The sequence below is a fragment of the Dermacentor albipictus genome, chromosome 9, assembly GCF_038994185.2.
Source record: "Dermacentor albipictus isolate Rhodes 1998 colony chromosome 9, USDA_Dalb.pri_finalv2, whole genome shotgun sequence".
Taxonomy (NCBI): domain Eukaryota; kingdom Metazoa; phylum Arthropoda; class Arachnida; order Ixodida; family Ixodidae; genus Dermacentor; species Dermacentor albipictus.
The window spans coordinates 59,869,539-59,896,089 of NC_091829.1; the positions used below are offsets into that span (position 1 = coordinate 59,869,539).

Consider the following 26,551-nt stretch of genomic DNA (forward strand, 5'->3'; position numbering starts at 1 on the left):
ACTGAAACAAGAAAGTGGTGCACTGTATCGCCAATGCCGAAACTAGTATGTAGCCGGGGTTCTCTCTCGCGCTTTCCTCGTCACTCGATCGCTGCGCCATGTAGATACGCCTCCCTAATGACCCGCGCGTGGCACCGGTCCGGTTCCGCTGAGCGTCGGATAAATTTAAAGGCAAGTTTTTGTCATGTAGAGCGGCGTATACGCGATGACACATAACTAGTCACCCAAGTGGACGTCAAAACATTCTAGCAGAACCCATCCCACGATGAATGCCGCCGTTAATGGGATTGGCATTTAAACAATGTAACGACACCGTATGCCAACGCCTAAATCTGTAATGCGGCCGCGTCCCTCGCGCTTCCAAATGCACACGCTACGTCACCTAGCGGCGCCGCCGCGAAGTCCGCGCATGGCGCAGGTTCGAGTCCGCTGAACACCGGAGAAACTGAAGATAATTTGTTTTTTCGTAATTGAAGAGTGGCAAATGTGTTGTGACACACGTACATTTATACAAGCTGGTCTCAAAGAAGTTCACTAAAGAGCGGCGCATGTCCAGGGCCTCATACCCAGTAACGCAATTTGGTCTGAAGGTTGGTTTTCAAGCCTGTTCCCTCAGCACAATAGCCCGATTCGCTAACTATTGGATCCCGGATTGCTCCCGTACAGCGATTCAAGTTGGCGGGAGAACGGTTAAAAACACACGCTTATATATGTATATATATACATATATATATATATGTATATATATATATATATATATATATATATATATATATATATATATATATATATATATATATATATATATATATATATATATATATATATATATATATATATATATATATATATATATATATATATATATATATAGACAGTCAGCCTCCGCACAGGGCGCGAAGTGCTACTAGCTTGCTAATCACATTAAATATGCTTGAGACCATCATTAACATTAACAAGAAAGACAGCGGATGACAACTGTCGCCCGATGTCTTTCTTGCGCTACTTATCGAGGTCTGATGTCTCGAACAAGCATCGACTAGCTGAACTTGATTCTCTGATTGCGCAGTAGTAGATTCACTAAAGAGCAGCACAGACCGAGAGGCACGTGCCCCGCGCTCCAAGTCATCGAAGAGATTGATTTAAGAGCGGTACATACGTAGTGCCACGTATCCAGTGCCGCATCCCCAGTTACCCTTGTTGGCGTAGCGATATAGCGAAAGTACTTTCGAACAGCTCCGGAAGCGTGCGCAAAACGATGTGGTTCGGTCATACGCACACGTGTGCTGTGACCCAGAGCTCTCTGCATGCGGGAAATGTGCGCGTTGTGCAATATGCGCGCAAGCAAACGTGAACCCATTTCACTCGATCACCGCGCGCGCTCGCTGTCAAAACGCTGGAGTGAGGAAGCGTGGCAGGAGCAGCGAGCGAAGTGACCTTTGCGCTGCATCTCACTTGAGCGCGAACTAAGCCACGAAAACACAGCGCACACAAGGCAATGAACACTCGGCGTAGTGCTAGTTAATAACTGCAGCACCGTCGTAGCGAGTTGTCACTGGAGTAAACCCGCATAGGTAGCAGAAGACAAGTTTCTTGATCTAAGGACGAAATGCTGGGCAACTGGGGTTTAAACAAACCGATCCGACCGTATAGCCGCTTGTTCCAGGGCGTGCTGGATGACCGCTCGAGATAGCTACACCAGTACACAAGAGAGGGAATACTCGTGAAGTTTAATTTGATCGAATCCGCAAGGAATTAGGACTCAAAAGCTGTAGCTCCCACAGTGTGGGCCCGTCATCGTCACCGCTCTCGTGTTGTAGTATACGTTGACTACTCAAAGACGCGTTCGTGGTGCCACAGCAGGAGCCTGCCAAGGTGTTTTATCTATATGTCCCGTTGCAGGGAGCCAAGCTTCCATTGGCAGGCCCGTTTCTTGCAGCGAAGACGCTATGTGTGCGTCAGAACGCGACAGCAAAGTCAGATTTTTAGGAGAGCGCGCGCGGACCACAAACTTCCTTCGCATGTTCTGCGCGCGCGCACGCATCTCTATCTTTACCAGTGGTGGTGGCAAACCAGTGTGCGCGCATGGCGGTTAGCAATATGCAAAAAGTATATTCATTATTTCCCACGGGACCATTTATTGATCATACAGTTCCCCCTGGTTATCCAATGTTCGCTAACGTCACGTGAAAACGAAGTTCTTTATCGGTGATGGCTGCAATGTTTGGTCGAATGTGGTTACATTCCTAGAGAGTAGGAAGCATGAAGAACGGGGACTACGCATTGCGTGTATCAATTCGTACCTCATTGCAGTGATCGACGCGGTTGGATGTGTAATACGCCAGAAGAATGTGGTCGTCGTGAGGTGTGGCATGACGGAAAGTTCTGTTGAATAGGCGCGTTATGAAACTTTACGAAATTATTCGCGTTTTGTATACAGAGAGAAGTCCGTGTCCTTGATGCTCAATTAATGACACCAATAATGACACCATGGAATAATAATGACACCACGCAATAATAACGAAGAAACTAAAAGATGCGTCGGAGCCCCCTCTTGTCAGAGGATGTGGCACCGCTTCTCCGGATTGAGCGGCGACCCTGTGGGGCAGCCGAACGCGGCGGCGAACTCTTCGACGTGCCGGAAGGCGGCGTCGCACTGCGGCTCCCCCCTACGCGCTGGGGAGGCGCCGCTGCCGGCACAGCGGGTGAAGCACGCGGCCGCGAAGAACAGCTGTTGCTGCGAGAGGAACTCGAGGCCCTCCAGCCGACGGTCGCCGGCCGCGGTTTCCGCTCCGGCCGCCGAGTTGTAGGCGTCCAGCGCCACCTTCAGGGAGACGGGCTCCATGCGGCGAGCCCAGTCCCTCCGGCCGAGCTGCACGAAGGCGAGGTCATAAAAGTTTCTCACTATAACACCTAGAGGGTAATCTGGCGCCACCGCCTATGAGAGTTCCTTAAGGGGGCACCGTGCCGTCATGGGAGTGACGGTATAGGTGTCTGCGAGGCTCGTGTTGGCTGGTGTTGTAAGAGGCTTCGTGTAAAACGTGGATTTGGCTACTCAAATAACGCGTTCTTAAAGTAAAATCTTCATAAAATGTTTCCATGCACGCATATTACATCTTTACTCACCTACAATGCATGACCAAGCGAAGAAGGGCAAGAACAGACGTCAAACTGTTTCAAAGCGAGCGGGAACTTTGTCGTCTGTCCTCCAACTTAAGCGGCCCGCTCATACTTTTTACGTAACATATAATCGCACACGCACAGCTGCATGAAGGCGACGTTGAGAATGTACGGTGGTCGTGTATTGTGCGCTTGTTCCTGATGCGTATGTTATGATCATCCCCATATGTGTGCCTTTCTTCATCGCGCGCGTGGACGCATCGTCAGTGTGCACTGTGCCTGGTGCTCTTCGCCGCGTCTCTCGAGCGCAAAGAAAGGCCGGCCCTTACTGTGAAGCCACAAGTGGTGGAGGTGCTTCTCGGTACCCCGTACTCTGCGCCCAAGTCTCTACTCCTTGAGGCTTCGTTCAGGCCGCCGCTCGGGTCCACTGTCCGCCAGCACGTCGCAGGACGAGCAGCCTGACGAATCTATCTTTACCATCCAGACCCTGCAAGCCGCACTTCCTCCTCATTAGCGGCCAATGACGTGATCCGCCACCTGTTCGCTGGTCTTCTTCGCTGGTCTTCGCTGGTATTCGCTGTTCGCTGGGTAGATATTGAGGACTGGCTGGAGTAGTACGAGCGAGTAAGCTCTGCTAATCGGCAAGACGTTCTCCTCAAGCTGCGCCACGTCTCGTCCTATCTGACGGGTGTGGCGAAGACCTGGTTTTTGACAGCCATGAGATTGATTTCTCCTATTGGACCGACATCAAGCAGCAGCTTCGGCAAGTTTTTGGCACGTCGGCTCTTCGCTCCGCTGTTGCGCTGACAACTCTCGATGCTCGCAATAACTCCGGCAAGTCGTGTGCGTCGTGCGTCGAGGATATCCTTGCACTCTGTCGCCGTGTCAGTGATGCAATGGTCGAGTCGGACAGGGTGCGTCACGTTCTTAAACGTCCTAGGGATTGTGGCCTTCAGCACGCTCGCCATCTAGAACTCGGCTACCTTCGCTGACATCTTGACGTGCTAGCGCCTCGAAGAGCTCGGGTCTGTACGCTTACAGCTGGGAATTGTGCGAACACCGTTCCACGGCAGACCCCGACTTGCGTGTAATGATGCGGGCGATGATACACGAGGAACTCCAATCACTCGGCTTGTCATCTCCGTTGGTATTTCCCGCTCAGCCTTGTGGTGCAGCCAGGAGGGAGCTCGCGTCAATGACCTGCTCTGCGCATGTGACTATGTGACTTACAGTAAGGGCTCAGCTTCTTTTTTTCTTTTTTTTTTAGCCAGAGAGACACGGCAAAGGGCCCCAGGTATAGTCCACACTGATGATGCGCCCACGCCCGCGATGAAGAAGAAAGGCTCACTGACGGTGATAACAGCATAGGAATTGGAACAAGTGCATATAAATGCCCAAAATGCATGTGTTTACATCATCTTAAGACATCTTGTACAGTCAACCGCAAAAGTTTACGGGACGCAGGATCTGCCAAGAAGCTGAATTCCCGCGAAGCATGGTTACGCAGCCTCGAATTAAATGTTCCAGCATGTAGTAGCCTTCGCCACCTAGACAGTGATTCATTAAATACGAAGTGTCATGCTTTAACACAGCAGGAATTCACATTTGAAGGGGAAACCGCATCCCGTAAACTTTTGCTGTTGACTGTACATTCCATTGGTCATTGCGTTCAATGTCCTTCAAAAGAACTAGGGAAGCGATTACTCAAAATATACATCCTGGATATCGAGATCGGTGCGCATGGAACATTAAGGAAGTGGTTTAGTCATATTTTTGTCGTACACTTCTGAAAAAATTGAGACTAAATTGAGCTGGACCTCTGCGTTGTCACAGACGGCGGAAAACTACCTTGATGTGCTTACGGATTCCTCGAGATCGCGTGAAAATCCTGGATGCAGAAGCAGCAACACGGGAGTTATCCACATGTAGGTCCAATTTTGTCTCTCTGTTTGGACAGTGCAATGCAGTTTTTATGCTAGCAAACTTGAGGAGATTGTTAATTATTCCACGTTTATGGAGATTCAGCTTTTGGCATCTAACCGTGGCACTTCAAATTAAAAATAAATGCGTTCCACATTCGTAAAATTCTAGCAGACAGTAGAAAACCAGTTTGAAAAGCGATTATTCCCCGTGGCTGTATTCAGACCTCAGGAAAAAAAAGAAAAAAATATATATATTTGATGTGAGTACTGCGGCACTACTAACCAGGCAGAATCTTGCGCATGGTTATTGGAGCCATATACAGGAAGTTCCATGTAAATTGAGCCAGAATTCCAAAATTTGCGAATGCCACTTAGTTGGGCAGAAGCAAGGTAATGTTGTTTGCCATCGCCTGGCGCACGTGAGACTAGATTTAAATGCGTAGCACATCTTTCCGAACATTTGCCACTTTGACAGAGAGATGGAGAGAGAGAGCGAATAATAAATGAAAGGCGGGAAGGTTAGCCAGGACTGAGCCTTGTTGGATACCCTACACGGGGAAAGGGAAAAGGGGAGGGAAAGGTTAAAATATACTTTTGACAAAATCTATCTAGCCGCCTACGTCTTGGTGCTGTCGTGGCTGTTTCGTTAACTTCGTAGGTGCCACCCGCCGTGGTTGCTCAGTGGCTATGGTGTTAGGCTGCTGAGCACGAGGTCGCGGGATCGAATCCCGACCACGGCGGCCGCATTTCGATGGGGGCGAAATGCGAAAACACCCGTGTACTTAGATTTAGGTGCACGTTAACGAACCCCAACTGGTCGAAATTTCCAGAGTCCTCCACTGCGGCATAACTCATAATGAGAAAGTGGTTTTGGCACGTAAAACCCCATAATTTACCTTCGTAGGTACCAAAATTGGCACAGTATGACAAGCGTGTATAACGAACATAAATGATAGGTCATGACATGAGCATCATGACATGTGTGTCACGTAGGTCATGAAACGGCCACCTACGTCTTTGCGCTCTCATGGTCGTTTGGTTAACTTGGTAGGTTGACCGTGCACTGCTTCGCATAAGGTCGACTCCCACAAGGCGTGGGATTTGCCGGCTTGTTTGTGCATCCCCTAATTACATAATCAGCTGTTAATGTTCAATTAACTTCTGAGAAATTATAATCAGAGCGAAATTGACAATCGGAATATTGTATGTCGTAATGAAAAATGACGGCCCACAAGTGCAAATCATTACGCAGCATGTAAACCAATAGCTAAAATGACCCAACATTAGAACTACCAAGGCATTCATTGTAGGTAGTGAAATAACGAAGTCACTGAAGGAGAAAAACAAGGCCGATCTTACGATACCGGTTTACAACTCTTCTAGTAGGAAATTGTTTAAACGATTTGAAGGAACATTACTGTTTTAATGCTCTATAAATAGAAAATCAATTTCTGGATGAACGTTTAAGGTGCGAGCTATAATAACAAAAGGATTTTGAAGGCCGTATTTTGTTCGTCTCGTATCAAACCTATATTGTCTATTTCGAAAATTGTAGGATGTGTTAAGATTTACATATTTTTTGCTCGAAACATTGTTTATAATTTGTGACTAGTTCATGTATATTAATTGATAATTTTTTACGTATCTTTGTAGAATGTTGAACTGGCTGTGCTTTAAAAATATACTTTTCGTGCTTTCACAAAGTGACGGATTTGTCGCTTTTTCGTCTTCATTCTTTTTTCGTGCAGCAACAGACTGGAACGGCGTTTCCAACGAAATCACAGTCATAACCTATCCTAGCACATTTTTAAACACCGTAACAAATTATCTTACCCTGTAATAAAAATATGGCCTTCAATTTCTTTATGTATGCATGTACCCACCCCTTATGTAATACCCCTTCAATGGGGCCTTTAAGGAAATAAAATGAAATGAAATGAAATTTTCAATCGCACGTACTTCTCTTTTTTGGAGTACGGAAAGTGTGATTAGGTTAGTTTCTGTAGTCGTTCCCCATACTAGTACGCAATTATAAAAATATGACTAAATAGCCAAGTAATAGAATTAGCTCCAACGGGTAATCATTCTTAGGCACAAGATCACTAATAGGCAATAATAAACACCGCGCGAATATCCTCTCAGAATCAAGAGAGCCTGGCTTCAAATAAGCTTTTCGAAAAACTGCGGTTCTTGTGTGACTGGCCTTCTGAAACCATCAGTAAACGGTTGCGATAAAAATCGGTATGTCAAGAAAAAGAAAAATGTTGCGAAGGATTTCTGCGCCGTGGGAACATCTAAAAAGGACTGTTGCGATAAAAAACATGACTGGTTCTAGTGAAAAAGTTAAAAGTCCAACGCGACTGACTGTCGAAACAATAAACGACAAGCAACAAGCGAAAAATCAGGTTGTCACGTTAGATCCGCCATGAAACCGAAAGTAATAACGCTTGCGTTAAATATTTTGTTTCTGCATTCGTTGGAAAACTTACGTCACTTCAGGTAACTTTTAATATGAACTTTGTTTAGCAGGCGGAGAGCAGTAGGGAGCAGGGAAAGCAGCAGGAACGGCTGATTGTTGCGAAATGTTCTGTTAGTGTCGCAAATTCGAAAGCGCCGAATACTTCATTTTTTAATACGAATTGTTATCGTGTAACATTGGATTCGTATTTGAAATTTCAAATATTATCCCAGCTCCGTTTTTACCACGTCTGTTTTGTTCGGACGCTATGCGCAACTGTTCGATTGGAGCCCTGATTTCCTCGTGTTTTTTTCCTCTTTCGTAAGAAACTATGTCGATTTACTTTTAAAATAACAAATTCTGAGACTTCTAAGCCGGCTCAAATTGCTACGGGATGCTGCTGCTGAACACGAGGTCACGGGCTTGATACCCGATCACGGCGCCGGTGCTCCGAGGGTGGCGAAATTAAAAAAAAAAAAAGCTTGTGTACACACATTCAGGTGCATGTTGGAGAACGTTACAGGGTCAAAATTATTCCGCAGTCCTTAACTACGTCGTCTCTCATAGTCACAGTGTTGGCATGGTTCGTTAACTTTACAAATCAATCAATCAATCAATCAATCAATCAATCAATCAATCAATCAATCAATCAATCAATCAATCAATCAATCAATCATATGAATCAACACAGAGTAGGGTGGGCGTGTTCAATCAATCAATCAATCAATCAATCAATCAATACTTGGAAGAGTGGGCGGGTCTCGTCAATCAATCAATCGATCAGCGCTCACTAGAGTGGGCGTGTCTCGCCGGGGCTATGAAGCGGGCGTTTCGTAAATACAGTGCCCACACGAGCCACCACGCGTTTGGCTGCTGTCCCGGCATGCCGCGCGCGCTCGCACTCACTATGTCCGACGCGTCGCCCTCCATGCACTCGAAGTGCTCGGTGAGGGCGGCGGCGCTCTGCGCCTGCGTGTCGTAGGCGTCGAGGAAGAGCAGGCTCAGCGCCTCCGCCATGCGGCTGGCCACGCCGGCGTAGTTCAGGGCCCGCGTGGCGCCCCCGTCGAAGTACGGGAAGGCGAACGCGTACGGCAGCAGGGAGAAGTCCGGCGACTGCTCGCCACTGCGCATGCGCCAAAGAGACGCGCGATCTGTACGCAGCACGGTTTGCGATCTCTGAAACGCTTTGCGCGCAGCTAGAAAAACAACCATAAAATTCGTCCCAGTCCAGGACAAATTTTTCTTCAACTATGAGGCTTTTCTTTCGAGGAACCCTTTCCTTTGTAGCAATTGCTACGAACGGGTGGATGTCCGATTTTGCCTTTATTCATTACTTCTCTCCACCTTGCGAGTTTCCGCAGAGCAACTACGTCAAACACTTGCCTTTGCTTCGTGTTGTCGACAAATTCGACTTCGCCCTGCCATCTGCTAGCCGCCTGGTTAGCTCAGATGGTAGAGCGGCTGCCCCGGAAAGGCGGTGGTCCCGGGTTCGTGTCCCAGACCAGGACGAATTTTTCTTCAACTATGAGGCTTTTCTTTCGAGGAACCCGTATGGGTTTCCTTTGTAGCAATTGCTACGAACGGGTGGATGTCCGATTTTCCTTTTATTCATAAAACAAGATGTACGGGGAGATGTTGAGAAGCGTGGCTTCGCCTCGTTTGTCCTCGAAGAATTTAGTGTTAACTGAAGTGGCGGACATGTGAGGACAATGGATGGGACGCACACAAGCGCCACTTTTGACTAATCATGTTTCATACGAATTTTAAATTACGCGGAAAACTTTTGTGACGCATGCTACACGAGTATGTTGGACAAGGTTGACTCTGGTTCGCCAAATATTGCGCAAATCTCATCACCTGTGTGACAGTGATTCACCGCCTCGCTATTAGAATCCGCTGGATTCCGAGTCTTGCCGATCTCCTTAAAAACGAGCTTGTCTTTCAGCGAACTATGCCGTACCACAGCGAGGAACAATTTGTAAGGATAACAGCTCGTACCATATTCCGTGGTGACGCCTACGAACTCAACGGCCCAATTACCCGGCCAAGCTACAGCACAGGCAGAGACTGAAAGATAGCCTGAAGTAAGCGGTAATGCGTGATGTGCTGTCACAAACTAGCGTTAACACGGGCCTGTCGCTACGATATCTTGGAAAACTTCTGTAGCGCATGCGGACCAGGACGCATGAAGGCTAATGAAAGTGCCGTTTCTGTTTGCGTCCTCGTCCGAATGAGATACAACAGTACTCGTATTAGTACGATCTCACCACATTCAGCATGTCATATGCTAAGAGGATTACAAACGAACCCGTTTGAAACTATTCCAGTAGTGGAGTTTGTGAGGAGTGTTTGCTTCAGAAATGGACTTCGATGTGGATCTACACGTACGCATGCGTGGCAGACCAGCAGCGAGAAAAAAGAAAAACCAGCAAAGCTAGAGGTGTGGTAACAGAAAAATATGAGGTTAAATTGCATAAATATCCAACGGTGCCGGAAGCAAGCCGGTTCGAACCAAATAGTGAATTCTTTTCGATTAGTTTTCCGATAACGAACAGCCGTTATTACAAAAGCAAATAATATTTAACGATGTTCACAGCTTGCAAGTTCCTGTGATAACATTGCTCGCTATTAAGTGTGGTTTACCAAAAGTAGAAATAGAGCATTTGGAGCGTATTGACAGGTCTTTTCGGGGGACACTTATCGCTGTATCGATAGTAAAGTGTGGGGTTCCCTGACTGTTGTGGCGTTCTTCACAGCACAAGTTCTCACGTTTTGTGCCTCTACTGTGACCACAGGGATGAAGTTTATCGCACTTTTGCTCCAGTTTTATGTTTACGTCCTGAAATAGTCGAAAGCTATTCTAAAGCTATTTCTTTTTACGAATGGTGACTATCGGTTTCGAAGACCCATTTGAATATAACGCTATTTCCTGCTCTATTCGTTTTCTTGTATTCGCACAGCCCTAAAGGCACACGAGGTGAGATGCGGTGCCAGTGGGGGGTGAGTTGCAGGTGGGCATTCGCACCTTTGAACTAGTGTGTACGTGTTTAAATCCTCGATGTCCTCGGACAAGCGAAGAGACGTCGGATCCTGGAAGGACGCCCGGGCTGCCAAGGACCAGTTATCCACCAGGGATTCCCCCATGTCCATTTCTTCTTCGAGGACATGCTCCAATTTGCCACCGACTGCGTCAAAGGCGATACAAGAGAGTGCGTTCACGGTTGCCCGCCCACTTTCACGGTCCGGCTGAACGGCGGACAGCAGCAGCGGGCTTTATATATCGTGTCCGTAAACTTTCCATCACGTGTCCCGGAACAGATATTCCCGCAGTTAGGTATGCGTATTAGGTAGTTTGCGTTTTGATTCACGGAAAACAATAAGTGGTCTAATATGTGCATAGCACATTTCGACTCGTCGTGATGCATAAACACATTCACCGGTTTTAAAATTGAATTATGGGGTTTTACGTGCCAGAACCGCTTTCTGATTATGAGGCACGCCGTAGTGGAGGACTCCGGAAATTTCGACCACCCGGGGTTCTTTAACGTGCACCTAAAGCTAAGTACACGGGTGTTTTCGCATTTCGCCCCCATCGAAATGCGGCCGCCGTGGCCGGGATTCGATCCCGCGACCTCGTGCTCAGCAGCCTAACACCATAGTCACTGAACAACCGCGGCGGGTACCGGTTTTCGAGATGCACTAAACAGCTTTTTCTGCAGTCTGACGAAAACGCTCGCATGGCGTTCAATGAATATTTTGTTGAAGCTGTTTTAAAGAAAGGGGATATACGAACGGTGGTATACGTAGACTTAGCACCGTGTTTACTTCTTCCATTCTTCCCACGAACTCGTCTGTCGCTCTCAGTTGAGGCGACGCCGATAGTAGCGCCCTGCGTACTGCTTCTTAGTTTTTGTATTTCTTTCTGCGCTTGGGCTTATAGCCTGTTCGTGAGTGACGTTGGGTGGAGCGCGTTAACGTGACACTGAAGAGAAACGCTGTTATCTTTTTATGGCGGACAAAGTATTCTTGAAGAACCGCACTTTCGTTTATTTACTCGCAATAGGGTGAATATTAGAAGAAAAAAAAATTATCCGACGGTTACGATATTCCCCAATGCGAAATTTGAGCGCAGTTGTTTTGCGTGTTTCCATTTCGCGTCGCATTGGCTGGCGCCGATAATCTATCTCGGGCGGTGCGTTGCAGACGGAGCTAATTTGGAGATCGCGAAACGCGGCGTGTGGGTGACGTGTGAGCGTGATCCACAGCGGCCGCCGCAGACGGACCTGTGTTTATGCAGCGCTTTGTTTCCATGCAGACGACGCGCGCCACTCTGGCGCCATCTCGTAGCCAACGTCGCCGCGAGGCCCTTCTTGCGCGGTACTACGCTTTTCTATTTACACTTTTTCCATAACCTCCTCCACCGCTTTCAGCTTCGTGCTTCCGCTGCACCCTCATCCTCAGCTTTGCTCCTCGCGTTCTCTTCACGATCGCCGTCTCTCATCTTTCGCTGCATTCCGCGTTCGCTTTCCTTCTGCGCTGCCTGGGTACGCTCGCTTACGAGAGAGAACGCCGACGCTCGCCGCGGGAACGGGTGCCCAAGAGCTGCGCTCTGAAACAACGGGTGAAGTAATTTTTTTTGAATTTCGCGCCGAAATCCCAGAGCCGATAGTCCGTGGGAAGTATTTTTTTCCGCATTTTTTGGTCATCGTGATTCAGTAAATGTTCTTGAAATTTACTAAGGTCTGTTTCTGGACAACTTCAGGAAACTAGGTAGTCCACTGTTAACGATAAAAATTTAACTGGCCCCGATGAGACGGCGTCGAGATGTGCAATGCCACGGCGAGGTCTGGTACGGGCATTAAGGTCGGGTACGGGTACGGGTACGCACGCTTATCGTTCTTGCGCCTTTACAGGCTAACTAGGTCGCTCCTTGCAGTTAGTGTCCTTTTTTTGGCACCAGAAGGATAATTTGCTAATATGGGTGAAATCATTTTTGCTTTCGTGTTCTTTTTACCTGCTCAAATATTTTCCATTTTTCCTAAACGAGTTGAGAGCCAAGTCGGAATATAAGCAACGCACCTGATTGGACGAAGTGGTTGCTTGTGTCGGTGAAGTACTTGAGCACCACGGTCGTGGAGTTCCAATCTTGGACGACGGTGACCCTGTCGTCGTAGAACTCCCACCGCTCCAGACGACGACGAAAGGCTGTTCGCACGCCCAGTGTCATGTCCTCAGCCGTAGGCCGCATCTTCACGGGCAAGAACTGTTGGCTGGATCTGCGGGAAGGACATTGCAGAAACGCTTCGTGCGCTTTCCAGTGGTCGGGTCAAATTGCGTGACAATTACGTCCGCCTACGACAGGCTACGTCATGCCTACAATCAGCGGCATTACGCTCCGCCTGGCGGTGGGTAGTGTAAACAGTAAATGGCTAACAGACTAAAAGCGGCGATGACGTCGCGCTGCTCTGCTTTTGTTCCCGCCATCATTTCACCTGACTCCTTTCCCCCGATGCCCCGACTTGGCCATAGCGTTGTCTGGTCCGAGCTGCTGTACCTAAGGCGTTTCCTTGACACTCTACAAGTTCGGATGGTTCCGAAGTTTTGTCGTGGTCGATTGGTCATGCAGTGAAAGGGGGATATTGTCGCCAGGGGCAACGCTCAACCACAGGCGCAGGTCGCGTGAGCGGCTGAACCATTGGCTGAGCAGAGCAGCAGGCCGTCTCAGACGAAACTGGAAGATGTTCAGTTAGCCGAGGGAAATGGTAGGAGCTTTCGTACCGTTCAGGCAATAAAGTCTGTTTTACTTCATTATTTTATTCGCTATAAGCGCAATTGACACATTTTCAGTTCACACGATTTCATCATATATGTTGCTACGCGACTACTGAAGCCGTAAGATAATCATGTTTAAACAGGTACCTGCTGCCAGGGCGGAGTGCAGGAATTCGAAAACCGAACTAGCGGTGAGCTTCCGGAGATTGGGAAAGAGGTCGCGTGTCGATGGCGACAAAACTTACAGAAGCCATTATGTTCGATGTCTATGAGAATGCGCTATAATTTGTCTTACGGTGCGTTTTGGGGAGATTTCCAAGTTCGCATGTGTTTATCGTAACTTGATCTACAATGCTCTGCGGCTCCGTATATGACAATGCCCATGAGGGCGAGTAGGGTGGAGGGTTTTGCTAATGTATGATAAAGATCTGGTCAAATTAAAATTTCACAATTTTCTCGCGTAGGATAGTAACCACAACGGGATTGTAAGGCCCTATTTAAGGTATTTACGCGAAAGAAATGATTTCATCATTACGATGTAGCCATTAACGGGACTTGATCAAACTAATTTCTAGACTAGGCAATGAAAATTACGAATTCTATCGTGGGAGGGGGGGGGGATGCACATCGCCAGACATTTGTGGAATTTTCAGGTTGGAGAATAAATTGCGACGAGCATACTTTTCTTTATTTTTCTTGTGCATAAGTTTGCAATGTTTGTGAGGACAAATGGCTAACCAGATTTTAAATAGCTTGCGGGGTTACACTAAACAGAGAAAAAAAAAATGGAAAGAAAAAACCCGGACACATCGTGTTTAATTGGCATGCCATACAAGCGAATAATTTCTTTCAAAATTACATTATGGGCTTTTACTCGCCAAAACCACGATGTGATTACGAGGCATGCCGTAGTGGGGAGACTCCGGATTAATTTTGAACTGCTGGGGCTCTTTAACGTGCACCCAAATCTATGTACACGGCTGTTATTTTTTTTTTGCTTGCATTTCGCCCCAATCGAAATGCGGCCGCCGTGGGCATTCGCGGCATGAGCCCTCGATATGCGATGCTGTCAGGGCGGTGCGAGACCCAAGCAACCGCACAATTGCGCACCCGTAAAATGCCTGATCGCCGACGAGGCGGAACGCCTTGCTGAAGCAGGACACCCCGTGCGCGACCTCGGCCTTTTCCTTCGAGCCGTAGAAGTTGACGATGAGCTTCTGGTTGGCGAACAGCGCCGCCATCTGGACCGCGCACCAGGACAGCAGGAGGTGCATCTTCTGCTCGCCGTGGTCGCGCCACTGCGTCAGAAGCTGCAGCACCAGGTCGCGCGCGTTCGTGCGGAACACTAGGGGGCCCGTCACGTTGAGGTAGCTCGTATAGGGGCGGAGGTCGTCCTTCCAGCGCTCCTTCGTCAGACGGGGCACGGTGCCGTACATGACGCCGTCGGGAATCTTCTCCGTCACCTTGGCGGGCGCCATCTGAAAGAAGTGACGGAGCACCTCCGACTCGAGCCGCTGCGTCTCCTCGTAGGTGACGAAGACGTCGCCGTCGTAGTAGGCCGCGCTCGACTTGTCCACGGCGGGCGCGAACTGGTCCCGCAGGGCTTCGAAGTAGCGCCGGCGGCTGTCGGCCGAGTGGAGCTGCTCGTCCGACTTCCACTTGAGCAGGTTGAGCTCCTCCGCCATGTGCACGAAGACGTGCCCCTCGCCGGCGACGTTCGAGAACTCGAAAGCCAGGATGGCGCCCCAGCGGAGTTGCACCGACGTGGCCAGCATAGTTTGGAGGGCGTCGGCGTTCGTCGGCGACCTACGCGGCCACACGACCCCCGCTTGGCCCAGCAGTTCCTGCACGAGATGGAGCTCGTCGCCGTCGCCCTTCCCGACGCGTTCGCAGCTGCGGTAGAAGGCCGCCGCGCGCTGCAGGGCGTTCTGTCCTCGCTTGGGCACGTCCATGTCCCGGACCTCCCGGTACAGTCTACCGAGGATCGACTGGAAGGCGTCCTCGTGCACGCTGATGTCGTGGCCGCTGCGCCAGCCGTCGCAGACGTAGCCGTCGAAGCTGTCGCAGGGGTTCGCGGACCTGTTGATGGACTCGAGGAGACGCTTCGAGAGCTGCGCGCACGCAGGCGTTTTGCACGTGTCGTATTGACGCTTTTTGGAGCCTGTCGAAGCCAAGAGGTACGCCACCAGGGCTAGCAGCGCCAGCGAGCCGAAGACAATGACGACGTAGTACGTGACCGGTATGCGTTTCGCGGCTGCCGGGCTCTGAAACAAACGTGCGGCAAAAGGACGACGGCCATGAGGACAGCAGGTGTGACCAGGCGAGAATAACAGAAGGATCCGCGGCCTCATATTATTGCGTTTTATGAGCCCGCGTCCCATGTTTATCGCAGGACAGTGCAAAACGAACCACAACGCTTTTGAAGCGTTTAAAACGTTGCATGAGAGGCATGTCCTGTAGCCGGAGTGCGTTGCAATGTTTCCGTAACATTCCGAGCACCTTGACCACAAGATAAGCGTGGTCAGCGAGCTGCTCTGGCACACGCTACTCACAGCAGCTGGGGAGCTTGAATTCATTAGCGTGTAATATAAGGATTCGCTTGGCAGTGTAGCGATGTCGAGCCCTTTTGGCACATCTGCGACATCGCTCTGCCAACTCTTCTTCGCCGAGGATCCGTTTTCGCGGCCTTGTTAACCTTCCGTTTCACGACGCAGGGATTTTCTACCACTCACCGGCAAGCTAAGCAAGGGGAAACGGACCAATCCAAGAGGGCGACGCCACCCTCCTCATTCGGTTATGTACTTTCGCTACGCTGGCTCTGCCCAACTGAAACCATCTCCCCTTCACCTTGCGCGTCGCCTCTTGTCAGTGAATTAGGCAAGAAAAACCACTCATTGTAGCCAATGCCATCCGCTTTGAAAGCAAACAAAAGTGACCTCCCAAAAGCAAGCAGAGCGATTCATTCAATTGTTCAAAGAACGATGTGATTGAGTTACCGCCCAATACTTGCGTCGATGGTTACGTAAATTTGACTTCAGAAGACTGGAATAAGAACAAATTGGGATAATTCTATGTTATAAGGCCCAAGTTACCGCAACTCTAGATTAACGTTTGCCGTGAAATATTTATTTTCTGAATGTACCTTGCTTCGTCTGTTTGGGGCTGAAGGGAAGCGTGGCCCTGAGTAATAACTTGTTTCCCTGGGTTGCGTGAAGGAATGGCAAATATCTATATGGACAGACTTATAAGACCGAGCGACAGATGCCCTGACAGTAAGACAGGCCGACATTACTGACAGACAGATCGGATGACGGCATTAGCACTAAAAGCTGAGTTAGTGCACTGTTAATCTTCTGGTTTGTGCAGCACATACCAGCGAAAAGGACAACATAGAAGACATGCACTAGACGTGCTCTCACTGGCAACTATCTTTATCAGAAATAAAAAAAAAAAACATTAATTTAAATGTGCGCATAACAACCTTTGAAAAAGAAAGAAATGCATGTTACAACTCCTTGGCACATATTTGAATACACGCTTGTCAAGGCTATCTGACGACATGAATTTGCGTTCCAGTTATTTTTGTGCTTGAATTATTAAAACAGTGTTTTCTTTAAAAAATGTAAGTGGAACAACGGCACACCTTTACCGCAAGTTTGACTGCGCATATCTCGAAGCCGCTGCCATCTTCAGATTTTGTTCTAAGTGGACATGCCTTGCATACTCACTGGCTACAATTCGTATTTTGAATTATGTGTAAAAATGTAAATAATAAAGTTAATTAGTGTAAGTACAATAATTATTCAATTAAGCATTCTGATTTTTCGCACAAGTAATCGCCGCCTCATTGAATAATTTAGATCATGGATTAGAATTGTGTTATACGCCACAGGTCATTTTTAAAATTTGGTGCAACTAAAAAAAAAAATCGCAGTTTGGCCCGAAAGGCGAAGCCTCGATTCCGATACTAAATTAGCGGGCAGCTGTACTAAATAAGGATATTAGTTTTATCGGGCGAATAAAGATGTAAAGATAGGCATAGTAACTAAATTACCAAGCATGATGTCACGCGTGCAGAAGCAAACACATCTAATACAGAGATAGTTTTTCATGTCGCTCTACAATTTTATCATTGACACTATTTATCTAATTATATATGTAAGGAGCTGATTAATTAATTAAGACTAATTATCTCGTTAGGCAGAATGAAAAAAATGGGCAGGTCCAAGCGGCGGCAAACAACATTACCTTAGTTGTGTTCAGCTACGTGGCATTCGCATATTTTGACACTGGTTAAAGTTATCTGGAACACAGTGTATACAGGCTCTCCTAAGCTCTCCCATCTCCTCTCTACCATGTCACCGGCTTCACACACTTCACATACATACTTTTTTTCACTTTGATACTCCTAATGCTGGCGCATTAAAATGAAATAAAAAAATCCTAATCAAAGTAAGCTAATTCAACACTGTTCCGTGTCTAGAAGCGTACGGTGAGGGGCTAGTTGGTATGACATTATGGGAACAAAGAAAAACTGCGCAAAAAAGGACAAGACAGAGAAAGAACCACACGACACAGGCGCAGACACTGCGACACTGCGACACTGCGCCTGTGTCGTGTGGTTCTTTCTCTGTCTTGTCCTTTTTTGCGCAGTTTTTCTTTGTTCCCATACTGTTCCGTGTTTCGGCAATCGCACCGGCTAGCAGAACCTCACCCACGGTCGCCGACACGCTCACCAGATTTCGGCTCTCCGCAGCCTTGGTCGACGACTCTTCGGCACGCGACGTCTTCGTCATCCAGCGCGCTTGGAGGGGCTTTCGTGGCGCCGGCGTGGCCTCCGCGTCCAGCTGGACCGCTTTCCCTGCTTGCGCTCCTCGGTTAGGCCTCGCCTTAGTTCCTATGACTCGCGCTGCCGGGTCCTGGTCGGTCCCCGAACACGTCGCCACCTTAGTTGGGACAGCCGTCGCCAAAGTGTCACTACTGCCTCCTGCGGCCGCGGCTTGGGTGTCGCTCGAGGATATCACTCTCGTGTATTCCGTCTGGGGACCGGCGGGCCGAGCGGGACCACCGCCGGACGCGGCGGCGTTCTCAGCGGCGTCGCCGCCTGGCGGGACCTTCGGTTCGTCTTCCCCGACGTGACTCGCTTGAATTTGGTCCGGGTTGGCGGGCGCGCCGCTTCGCACAGCCGCCGACGCTGCCGGTTCCAGGTTGCTCGTCGTACCGGGCGTTACCGCTACGCCGAAGGTCGGCGCTTCGGCGGCGACCGGGGGCGTCTTGTGCTTGGTCGAGCCGGTGGCGGCGGGGCCCTGCAGCTCCCCGGCGGTTTCTCGGTTCTTGGAGGAACCGCGTTGTCGCAGTGTCGGGCTCTTCCGCCTGGGGCCCTGGCCTTTGGACACGTCGTCCTCCTTGTTCGCGTCTTTGTCGCGTTGGGGCACCTTAGCCTGCTTCTTGGCTCCTCTTGCGCGCTTCGGGGTCTTGGACGGAGCCGTCTCTGAGCCGTCGGCTTCCGTGGCCCGGGGGTCCTTCGAGGTCTTCGGAGGAGTCCTGTCTTCCATTCCGTGCTCCGTGGGCGAGGCAGCAGCGAGGCTTTTGTTTCTTCTTCTGCACGTGCATGCGCATTCGCACGAGAGCACGCTATCGCGGGCTGTGGCGCCGATTGTCGAAGAAGAAGAATAAATTTGTGAGAAAAAAAGTTTGTCTGAAGTCCGCTTTGTTAGGGTGCCCGGACGTAGTGGGATCTTTTTAAATGGACCGGCTGACTAGCCCGCATCGTCGTCGCTAAATGGCCCAGCGTGAAGCATTTTTCCTGATTCCGTTTTTATTACAAGTGCTAGATTTAAACGTCTTTTCTTTCTATACAGTAACGAATCGTTCGTAACGTAGATGATTTTCGACATCTAAATTTCCGGTGGAGCACGAGCAAATCTATTTCATGACAATGCGGGGTGACCTTATCGGCCATCCGTTGTAGAGTTCCCTGCTTAACCTTTTACCTTCATAGGTGTGGTTTATCCGTAACTACACTCTGCTCTTTCGGTAATGAAGCAGCAAGTATGACCATTTCTTTCTCTCTTGCCGCCGCTTCTCCTCCCTGCACAGAATGTTGTGGATATTTCCAACTGCTAAGCTGGAGGTAGCGTTTACTAGACCAAACATTTTGTCCTTTGGTGCCTGTCATTTAGGCACAAGCCATATGTCGATGATTGCTTCCCTACACAAGTTCACTGAAGCGTCAGGAAAGTTTCGCTGCTAGGGTACCGACCGTGGGACATCTTCCCTTATTTTCACTTTTCCCTAAATTTTTGCGTAGGCCTTCTCAAAGTATGTGTTATGATTTAGTTGCCTAATGCTTCGTTTTGAATTGTTGCCTTCCTTTTGTTATTTTGTTGGATGAATTTTTCAATCCACGTGCCCACAGCATGGCCAATCTCCACTGTGGGTACGAGCCATGGTCTAAAACAACAACGACAACGACGACGACTACGACAACGACAACGACAACAACAACCAGAACAACAGCAACGAGAACAACAGCAACAACTAGAACAAGAACGAGAACGAGAAGAACGAGATCAAGAAGAACGAGCACAAGAAGAACGAGAAGAACGAGAACAAGAAGAGCAAGAAGAACGAGAACAAGAAGAACAAGAACGAGAATAAAAAGAACAAGAAGAACGAGAATAAGAACAAGAAGAAGGAGAACAAGAAGTACGACAAGAACGAGAACAAGAAGAACAAGAATAACGAGAACGAGAAGAACGAGAACAAAAGAACGGGAAGAACGAGAACAATGAGAACAAGAAGAACGAGAACGAGAACAAGAAGAGCAACAAATCCTGCTCGTAGGCATGAGCCACATGCTGAGGCAACAACAACGACCACAGTCAATCGCTTCAGGGTGACACAAATGCATCTCACCTCAGGCGATCGAACCAGAAAGTGATGAACATAAATTGCACCCAGGCCCTAACAACATATATATATATATACATACATATATATATATATATATATATATATATATATATATATATATATATATATATATATATATATATATATATATATATATATATAGAGAGAGAGAGAGAGAGAGAGAGAGAGAGGGGAGACATGCAGACCCCACTCACTGTGGGAATTGATGTGAGCGAAGCTTTCTATGCGGTTTGCGTTCATTAACGCCATTTCGCGGTGATGTTGACGGCATACGACAGTCGTGATATGGCGTTAAATGTTACCTTCCTTGCACAATGTTTGTTTGGCCAACTTAGTATACAGAAAGCAGAGAGACGTGTCATTCATTCGCTCATTGCTTTGCTCATTGCTACTCGTTTGCTTTCGAATCCACACCACTGTTTTCCTGTATCTTAACGTCACGCCTATGTAATTTTAGTTCCTTCGCTCGTTGTGCTGTCCCTAACTTCTTCTTAAATTTCCTTGTTAACCTCTAAGTTTCTGCCCCATGTGTTAGTACCAGTAGCGTGCAATGATATTACGATTTTCCTTTCAAGGATTAGTGGCAAGCTGCCGCTGACGACTTGATGGTGCCTTCTCTCACTCGTTTTTACACTTCTGTAAATTTCCTTCTCGTCATCTCGTCAGAGTAACTTACCCATAAAATCGTTCTCTTGCACTGATGCTATGTGGTGACTGCCAATCACGAATTCTCCATGTCTCACCAGGCTATTGAACATTACATTTGTCTTCTGCACGTTAATCTTCAATCCTACTCTTGCACTTTGTCGGCTGAGGTCCTCAGTCATTTGTCGCAAGGCATCTCCAGCCATCACATTATGCGGTTGACTAAACAGAAACTTCTGTGGTAATGCAACGGATTTGCAGAGAACTCTAGCTCGCTTTTGTAATCATCAATCGCCAGTGAATAGTATGGGCATTTCTGGTTTATATTTCGTACACCGTCGCCTGAAATAAGTCACGCTACATAAGGAGCGGCAAACTGAATTTATACAGCACATCATGATAGAGGGGAAGAAAGGTAATCTTTTTTAGCCACTGGTGAAGTTGCATTGCCTCCAGTAGAATCCCTTTCTCCCACGTCCGAAAGGGCGGCAAAGGAACAAGTCAATCGATAATGTAAGCTTGCGACTGAAGGAAGTGAATCTGACCTTCGCTTCTTCATTTCGCGTTGCTTTGTTGTCGCTGTCTTGGTTCGTTCCGCGCTTTCTGAAGTCACTTACCGCTTCTTTGCTCGTGGTGGTACACCCGGAAACTCCATTACGCATTACATTACCGGGTCATCATCCTGCGATCTCGCGTGTTCTCTTTCCTGTCTTAGCATTCTCCGTTGTGTTCGCGTCTGCTTCCTGCTTCCATCGTCAGCACTTTCTTCCCTTGCGATTCTCTGCAGTGCGCGACTATGCAGGGCGTCATCTCTGTAGCGTTAATGCCGACAGTTTCTTTTTTTCTTTCACAGCATTGACCGTATACATTCACGTTCAGTCGACTGATTTGTTGCGTGAAGTCGCTGCCCGTGACACACTATAGTTAACCGCAACTACCTAACTATAGATATAACAATGAAAGCTTCAAGAAACTTCGGGACAGGAAGCACGCATGGGCAAGTAAAAAAGAAGTGTAAGAGTAAATGTAGTTTTCGTCACTTCAACCGAATTGAGGTTCTTTAAGGGAAATTGTTGGGTTTGTCATATCACAGTTACACGCTAGATTTCGGCAACCATTGAAATAAACAGTCATTGAAACCCGTGAGTGCCATTTCCATATTCTCGCGAGCTCGTACGAAGGGGCAAATCAAGCACGTACGTGCATTTCAATCGCCTATGGCGTCAGTGGTTATTGAAGGCTAGCGCGTGTCTGCGGTACGACGTCCTGAAACTGCACAGTGTGTTATGAGCGACGCCGAAGGTGAGAGCATTGTGTAAAACTGAAATACGAACAAGTTATTGGGCAAGCTAGGTGGTGTCGTTTTTAATGTATGTATGTATGTATGTATGTATGTATGTATGTATGTATGTATGTATGTATGTATGTATGTATGTATGTATGTATGTATGTATGTATGTATGTATGTATGTATGTATGTATGTATGTATGTATGTATGTATGTATGTATGTATGTATGTATGTATGTATGTATGTATGTATGTATGTATGTATGTATGTATGTATGTATGTATGTATGTATGTATGTATGTATGTATGTATGTATGTATGTATGTATGTATGTATGTATGTATGTATGTATGTATGTATGTATGTATGTATGTATGTATGTATGTATGTATGTATGTATGTATGTATGTATGTATGTATGTATGTATGTATGTATGTATGTATGTATGTATGTATGTATGTATGTATGTATGTATGTATGTATGTATGTATGTATGTATGTATGTATGTATGTATGTATGTATGTATGTATGTATGTATGTATGTAACCGTGTTCCCGTCTACCTGGCTTTTGCTCTTATAGGTTGAGCAATTCGTAGAGCTGGTTGGTTTTCGGACACCCTTGAGGGAAATAGGGGACAAGCCTTTCGCAGAAGGGAAATGTCCTGGGTACCGTGGCTTCGTGTGTCTGCGATGTGCAAAGCCACCGAAGCGGCGCTTCATGAGATGAACCAGCCTGTTCTCAACGTTATGCTCAACGTTAGGTCTATCACACCTCTTCGTCGACGTGTTCTTGCTAAAGAAAAGCAAAACAATCGACGATAAGTGACTACAGAAAATAACAAATGAACTGCTGGTATTGCGATAATGAAACCTATCCAGAATCAGTCGTTAACGAAAAATAATTGGGGCAACTGTAGTGGTTTTCTGACAAGAAACGTGGCACGAAATTGGCGCGGGAAAATTTAAAGAACCACCGGTGGTCAAAATGAATACAGAACGCTCTACTGCGGCGTCCCCTTATCAACTGCGCCCACATTAGGGATGTTAAATCTCACAGGTACTAACTTTTTTATTTTTATTATTACAGCATCCCGGAAACGTTATCCGTGGTTATCTGAGCAAGCAACAAGGGCTCCGTCAACTTGTCAATGTACGAGCTCGTAATTTACGCCGGCATTGTGCAACTTCCCTCGTCGGCGAACGCTAACGAAATCGCTAAGGCAGCAGAGGGACTCGAAGACTGCGCGGTAATCGAAGTATTCTTAATGGAACTGCTTAACATCGTAAGCTCGCTTCTCGCCCTCCCGGGATCTATAGCGTGATCAAGGGAGAATCCAAGCTTGTGCCGAGGCTTCCTGGGATCAGAGAGGCGGATATTCGCGCAGTTGATTGGCTTCGAGGATACGGCCCGGCCGGCGGCCGTCTGCTATCGCGACGTCTGCAACGAATGCGCTTCCATTCCGTGCCGTGTAACTGATATTCTTGAAGGACTACCGACACGATATCTTTAGCTTTCTCTCTCTCTCTCTCTGCGTTCTAAGAAGGGCCTGGATCTAGAAACCACAGAAAAATAAAAGTTACTGGCATGCCTGAGTGCGCCCTAGATAATTTAATGGCACAGCTTTTCCACAGCCAAGTTCGCGTTCGTTCCCCAGGAACCCACTCTGTCCTGACGTCACGAAGCAGACGGCGGCCCCGTGGGTGTCGGACCATCGCGACGCTTCGGCACTAGCTCCGGTATCGCTCGATCACCTGGTATGCTGCTGTACCAGTTGTAAGACCAGATGCAGCGGCATAGGAGCGGCGGAGTGAGCCGGAGCTAGTCGCGAGTACCTGCTCGTTAAATGCGAACAGCTTGTAATGCAAAAGGATAGACAGTTGGGCGGGTTGGTACGGTAACATGATCTTGGCTAGTAGCGCGAAGTTAACACAGACACAGACAGGCCGTCCTGTCTGTTCCTGTCTGTGTCCGTGTTTACTTCGCGCTACTAGCCAAGATCATGTGAACACCTTCTTTTTGGCGTCATGACCGAGTCGCCGTCTGGAAAGCGGAAGCGATACCGGCCGAAGAAAGCCTATCTTATTAAATTATGTAGGGGCGCTCTGCGGCTTAGCCGTAACTCTTTTGTTTCTAGGTGTTTCGAGGCATAGAACTTTCAAACAACGTAAAAAGAACGAGGAAATAAAGTGTCGGAAATATTATGTCAATACTGCTGCAGAAAAGCGCCTATGGACGTGAGCAAGTGCTCGGCGGGGAAGCCCAGAGTGGTGAATGAGTTCGCGGGTCAGCTAAGCGCAGCTTTGAGTCTGGGGAAGCGGGCATCTGTGTCGTGCCCTATTCTATCTCAAGTACGCCACTGTCCACAGATTTGTGGGGACGGACGCTCTGCCCGCAGTCACGCTCAAACTGTTTACTTCGGGCATGAAATCGAAACGAGGCGAAGGACTTGCGGGAGGATGGAGGTTCGACGGGATCGACAGTGGGCGAACCAAACACGCGTGGTCGTATCGCGGCAAAATAACTTGCGTTTTCAGGCTGATCTGTTCAACTGTCGCTTCTGACGTTTCACTTATTTCAGGCTTACTGTTTAAATTTGAGATGATGTTACCCACCGCGATCGCTTATGGGCTATGGCGTTTTGATGCTGAGCGCTCTCTCTCTCTCTCTCTTTCTCTCTATCTCTCTCGCACACACACACATGCACACACGCACGCACGCATGCACGCGCGCACACACACACACACACACACACACACACACACACACACACACGCACACACGGACACGCACACACACACACACCGGCAGTCACCGGCAGGCCTTCGCTACTTGTCCAGCCGGAAGTCCTTGCCACATATAATTGAGGACCACAGATGCACTTTCTTCCAAATCAGTGTCTCGATCGTCAGTGATACAATTTTATGCAGTCAAGGCATCGAAAGCTCGTTTGGTTGGGAATGATCACGGCGCAGTTGTCTAAGATTCAAAGGAGAAAACTTGTAAGCATCCCGTGTTCCTTATTTCCTATAGCATTCTTAGTTTCGTTATGCGATGGGTGTGCGTATTTTTACACAGTACCGCCAGCGATAGAATTATTTCGGAGGATCTAGTGCTACTTTGGAAGCGTGTGGAGGAATCGCACGGGGTGCAAGCACGTCGACATCCGTAACGAGCTATCGAGTAACGAGTAAGGCACAGTTCAAAACAGCCTTCGCAAATTGTGCTCATCTGACTTAATTCGTCCCCTCGGTTAACTCGAATTAGACGCGAACGGGGCGAATTTACGTAGATGCCCATCGCATTTCTCTGAAGGCGAGCTCTGAAAAGAATGGCAATCGGCATCTGTAATGTGTAGTGTTTTATGGCGCAAGGGCCAGGTATGGCCAAAGAGCGCCATGACAAATGTTATGTTAGCGGTGCATTGTGAATGATGCAGGCAATGAGTTAGGCAATGAATTTCTTATGGTATATGCGACATGGCTGTAAGAAGGCCTAAAATCGTTCGCTGTGGATGGCGTAAAATATGTAGTTGCTAAAATAATGACTCTGACTAAATAATGCTGTGGGTTATGGTAATGGGGTCTCGCTAAAAGCATGATGCAATAAAACATAGCATTGACACTTTAGATTCAAGGAAGCCTTTGAGTACAAGGCTGTTATACGTGAGCTAAAAATGTCCTGGCCAAATGATTTCGAGAGTGTCTGTTTCAGCTAAAAACGCTAAAACTAATTTCGGATTAAAAAGCGGTTCATTGCCGAGAAAAAATTTCGGGTGAAGGGGAATATTTTCGCGATATGCAGAAATGAAATACTTTTTCCTCTGTGTTTCTAATGCAGGGCATTGAATAAGAACGTGCAGGACTGTGAGGTTCTGGCCGCACTTACCACAAGTGGGAGGATGCTCCCCAGTCAAGAGGTAAGAGTGAGTGCCGTAAGTGTGTCCTATTCTTAATCGGCAAAGGAGCACTTCGTTATATCGTGATGTTCTCTCCGATACCCAATATCCTAATTTGGGTTTTATCAAGTACAGTTTATTTGATATCTGAGCATTCCACTGCTGCTGCCAGTGGATTTTCAGTTTGTGACGCAAGTATGCTTTAAGATCTGTAGCAGGGATGGGTATGTTTGTGTCTGTGTCATTAAAAGCTACCGAAGTAGCTTTCTCGTCAGCAGCTTCGTTGCCCTTTATGCCACAGTGGCCAGGTACCCAGCATAGGATGATCGTTTGCTTAGCACTATAAGCTGAGCACAGTAATGTATACAATTGGTTAAAGACAGTGTTTTTATGTTTACGTACATTCATAAGGGTTCGCACTACACTCAATGAGTCTGTGAACACTGTAGCCTTAGTAAGATTCGTTTGCCTGATGTGCTTCACTGCAGAGAGTATCGCATATGCTTCCG

General features: G+C 47.7%; 2 protein-coding genes across 3 annotated transcripts in view; one reads left to right on the forward strand and one right to left on the reverse strand.

Annotated features, from left to right (window-relative positions):
- The window catches only part of Ptp36E (protein tyrosine phosphatase 36E), a 335,086-nt gene that overhangs the window by 8,085 nt on the left and 300,450 nt on the right, over window positions 1–26,551 (forward strand). The window contains exon 2 of one of the 2 annotated variants that reach the window (XM_070526008.1): window positions 25,985–26,063. The exons of the other annotated variant lie outside the window; for it this stretch is intronic. The gene's annotated coding sequence lies outside the window, so the exon portion shown is untranslated. The remainder of the gene's footprint in view (window positions 1–25,984; window positions 26,064–26,551) is intronic. 2 annotated transcript variants of the gene reach the window in all.
- LOC135919793 (endothelin-converting enzyme 2-like) lies at window positions 1,607–18,864 on the reverse strand. The gene is made up of 6 exons (XM_065453721.2): window positions 18,009–18,864; window positions 14,383–15,536; window positions 12,580–12,776; window positions 10,526–10,685; window positions 8,407–8,623; window positions 1,607–2,872 (listed from the first exon to the last, which is right to left on the reverse strand). Exons 1-6 carry the CDS (start codon window positions 18,825–18,827, stop codon window positions 2,558–2,560), a joined length of 2,862 nt encoding a protein of 953 aa, XP_065309793.2. The 5' UTR covers window positions 18,828–18,864; the 3' UTR covers window positions 1,607–2,557.